The sequence below is a fragment of the Penaeus monodon genome, chromosome 16, assembly GCF_015228065.2.
Source record: "Penaeus monodon isolate SGIC_2016 chromosome 16, NSTDA_Pmon_1, whole genome shotgun sequence".
Taxonomy (NCBI): domain Eukaryota; kingdom Metazoa; phylum Arthropoda; class Malacostraca; order Decapoda; family Penaeidae; genus Penaeus; species Penaeus monodon.
Window position 1 is genome coordinate 28,628,922 of NC_051401.1, and position 4,506 is coordinate 28,633,427.

A 4,506-nucleotide genomic window follows, 5' to 3' on the forward strand; every position below is an offset into this window, starting at 1 on the left:
GCCTCGAGAGGGCGGGTCTCGGAGCGTAGACTTTCACCAATCAGTGCGTCGGACGAGCGCCAATCCAAACCACTTTCTCCCAGCGTCGTCGTCGTTGGTTGTGAAAGAGGATCTAGACCAACGTGTAGGGGCCCGAGGTTGGGGCTGGGAGCGTGGGGAGCCCGGGAGGGAGTGTGGGGGAGGAGGAGGTGGAGGAGGGGGCGGCCAAACGAACCAGCCATGAGGGAGCACGGCGGCCAAGTTACCGTAGAAGCCGACAAGACTCGGCGGGGGACGGACAGGTTACCCGAGGTGTCCGCGCGATTCAGCTCTCTCAAGACCTGTGTTTGCGAGTCATAACAAGAAGGGACATTGTCTGTGGGGCTGAAGAGAGTGTATCATGTGCTAGATCTTTCGTGCTGTGAAGATATCGAAACTTCTGCAATGAAGCTGTGAGTATCTGTAGACATTTGACATATATGATTCTTTGTAGACGTGTCACAATCGTGATTAAGATTCGTATAGGTTACAGATTCGCATTCCAAAGATTAACATTCCCTTTAAACTTACCGAATAGTTTAGTTAACCGAACATCCTCATCGGAAGCGCCAGAGAGAAATGAGTCTACGTTTTAGAGGTGAATGGCCACCATCATAATTTCACTCTCATACTAACCGAAACTCAATTCCTGTACATAAAAGTGACCGCAAGGCAAACCGCGCACAGCTTCCTTTCATGGGATTGCATGAGACCGGCAGCTACGGAGACATGCAGCTGTCATGCACTCATCTATGCGTTTGTGCCCTGCGGTTTCTACCTTTCCCTCAGTGGCATCCGAGTAAGGCTTTAATGTCAGCCAGCGAAAACCTGCAACGTTGTCTCAGTGTCTTATGTTATCTCCAGTGACACTCATGAGGAATACATGCGCTCTTATATCTAATAGTCATAGAACATAACTGAAATTTATATATATATATATATATATATATATATATATATATATATATATATATATATATATATATATATATTACAAGGATTACATAAAATGTAATGCATCATCACATGTTCCTATCAATTATTTATATTTTTTTCAAGGCGGAATCTCTGACTTCTTATTTCTTCCTATTCCTCATCTCATTTCTCCGTCTCCTCGTACCCTCCTTTTCCACCTCCTCCCGTGTTCATAGTTCTGCCCTTGGCAAAGGAGCTGTCAGCCGCGCCATCCGGGGCTTTCGATGCGGCCCGTGGCGGCTCCGCTGTGGTCGGGTCGCTGGCGCCGTGGTCGCCCGCCCGAAAGCCGGAGAGAGAGAGAGAGAGAGAGAGAGAGAGAGAGAGAGAGAGAGAGAGAGTCAGGGGGGATAGGGTGGGAGGGAAGATATATATACATACATACATATATATATATATATATATATATATATATATATATATAATATGGGGGGGGGGGGGGGGATAATATATATATATATATATATATATATATATATATATATATATATATATATATGTGTGTGTGTGTGTGTGTGTGTGTGTGTGTGTGTGTGTGTGTGTGTGTGTGTGTGTGTGTGTGTGTGTGTGTGTGTATGTGTGTGTGTGTATGTGTTTGTGTGTGTGTGGGAGGGGAGGGGAGGGGTATAATATATATATATATATATATATATATATATATATATATATATATATATATATATATATATATATATATATGTGTGTGTGTGTGTGTGTGTGTGTGTGTGTGTGTGTGTGTGTGTGTGTGTGTGTGTGTGTGTGTGTGTGTGTATGTGTGTGTGTGTATGTGTTTGTGTGTGTGTGGGAGGGGAGGGGAGGGGTATAATATATATATATATGTGTGTGTGTGTGTGTGTGTGTGTGTGTGTGTTTCGTGCTGTTATTTTCGTACTGGATTTCTTACATATTTATGGGATATTTATGTTAAAACACACTGATTAGTTATTCCGTGGATGGATTCACAAAGGCGTGGGAGAAACGAAAGGATGGGGAAAATGACCCGAAAGAAAGAAAGAATCACGAGAGAAATTTCAAGATAAAGAAGTCGTTTCGCGGGGAACTGCCTAGCTGTGAACACGAGGTTACAAACAAGCGAAGCAAAAAAGCATAAACTGTGTTAGTGGTGCTTGAAGTTCATGACGATTCACCCTCACTCGTGTAACGCCGCCTCTGCCAGTCATCTTCTCTTTGGCGACTCATTCTTGGGAAATTTCCTCACACTACTTCTCCATTTTTTGTTGGTTTTTATGAGTAAATATCACGGGGGTAAAAAATGATCACGATAAGTCTAAAAAGATGCTGCATTTTGTAAGAATAACAAAAGCAACAGCAGACGAAGCACTGATAACGATGTTAAAAGAATGATACTTGTAACGGATATAATTCCTAGTTACCGAGTTAAGTAACCGCAAATTCCAAGTAACCAAATGAAGTAACCGCAAATTCCAAGTAACCAAATGAAGTAACCGCAAATTCCAAGTAACCAAATGAAGTAACCGCAAATTCCAAGTAACCAAATGAAGTAACCGCAAATTCCAAGTAACCAAATGAAGTAACCGCAAATTCCAAGTAACCAAATGAAGTAACCGCAAATTCCAAATGCCGAATTCTGCTTGTTTGTTTTGTGAGCCGCTTCTCTGTCTGTTTCTTTCTTTCTTTCTTTTGGGTGGGAGGGGGCGGGGTTGATAATGATAATGACCTTAATGATAATAGTAATAATGATAGTGATAATGATGATGATGATGATAATAATAATGATATTAATAGTTATTATAATAAGATGATAATAGTGATGACAATCTCACTCCCAGATCGTAATTAAGTTCACTGACTCCCTCCCATTTCCAGCCCGACATCTACCTCTTCCCCCCCCTCCTCCTCCTCCTCCTCCTTCTTCTCCTTCTCCTTCTCCTTCTCCTTCTCCTTCTTCTTCTTCTTCTTCTTCTTCTTCTTCTTCTTCTTCTTCTTCTTCTTCTTCTTCTTCTTCTTCTCCTCCTCCTCCTCCTCCTCCTCCTCCTCCTCCTCCTCCTCCTCCTCCTCCTCCTCCTCCTCCGCTCCATTATCCTCTTCCCATCCTCCCTCATCTCCTTGTTTTCTCTAAGCCCCGTCTTCTCCCCTTACACATCCCCTTTTCCACTGTAAGTCCCTCGGTTCCCCCCTCCCTACCTCCCTTTTCTCTTTAATCCCTCGTCCCCGCCCTTTCTCTCTCCCTGACTACCTCAGGGCAGTGACCTTGCTTCGAAAAAGAAGAATGATAATAATAATAATAATTTGATGATGATAAGAAGGATAATGATAATAATAATAACAAAAACAACAAAAACTGCAACAGCAACAACAGTAATAATAATAACTATAATAATAAATAATTGCTTTTAAATTCGCATTCACATGGTATATGATTCCAGGGATAATATGCCCATCTTACATCAAAAGGAGAAAATATCAAGTCCACAATCAAGCGGAATATAATTTTAGACGTAAAGTAGAACTGCCGTGACAACAAAAGAACAAATGCGCAAATAAGTAATAATAATGATAACAATAGTAATAGCGATAACAAATAGCGAGTTAATGATAATTGTCAGTATCAAAGTAATAATACTGACGATGATAACAAAGTAAGTAACAAAAATAATTATGATAATAATAGTTATAATGATAATAGGTTATGATAATATCAATAATAATTATAATAACAAACATCATAACAATAACGCATAATAATCATGATAATAAAGCATAAATAATAGTGATAGTGTCCGTGTGTGTGTGTGTGTGTGTGTGTGTGTGTGTGTACTGAATGTTCGCAAGGCCAATACAGCATTCACCAGTGAAAACTGCAGAAGGAGGCGAAGTAGAGGAGGGGATCGGGGTCACGTGACAATTGAAAGACCCCCTCCCCCTTTTCCACTACTGCAGGTTTCCGATCCCGTGCAACCGCCAACCAGGCCGATCACTGCGTCGTTGGAGAGGTTGCAAACACCTGCAGAGTCCACACACGCAACTCGTTTAATGTGATTTTGCAAAGATTCCGCGCCGTAATATATTCCCGAAAGTCTGTCTGTTTCTCCCTCTACATGCATTAGTGATGCGCGCGCATGACTTCTCTCACACAAGTGAACAGTTATGTGTTCGATTGTGTGTATGTCTGTTTATCCTTTTGTGTGTATGGACATATGTGTGTGTGTGTGTGTGTGTGTGTGTGTGTGTGTGCGTGTGTGTGTGTGCGTGTGTGTGTGTGTGTGTGTGTGTGTGTGTGTGTGTGTGTGTGTGTGTGTGTGTGTGTGTGTGTGAGTGAGTGTGACTATGTATATATGTATATATGTGTATGTATATAATATATATATATATATATATATATATATATATATATATATATATATATATATATATATATATATATAGGTGTGTGTGTGTGTATGTGTGTATGAAGTAGTCATCTACGGTCTGAATTATCTAGAGCTTCACAGCAAGATGTCCAAGAAGATCAAAATAATGCAGTGATCTATATTT

General features: G+C 40.9%; 1 protein-coding gene across 1 annotated transcript in view; it reads left to right on the forward strand.

Annotated features, from left to right (window-relative positions):
• Positions 1-258: 258 nt before the first annotated feature.
• LOC119582681 (mucin-2-like) overlaps positions 259-4,506 on the forward strand; it is a 20,023-nt gene continuing 15,775 nt past the window's right edge. The window contains exon 1 of the mRNA XM_037931098.1: positions 259-431. Within this exon, the coding sequence (XP_037787026.1) occupies positions 424-431 (8 nt within the window). The 5' untranslated portion in view covers positions 259-423. The remainder of the gene's footprint in view (positions 432-4,506) is intronic.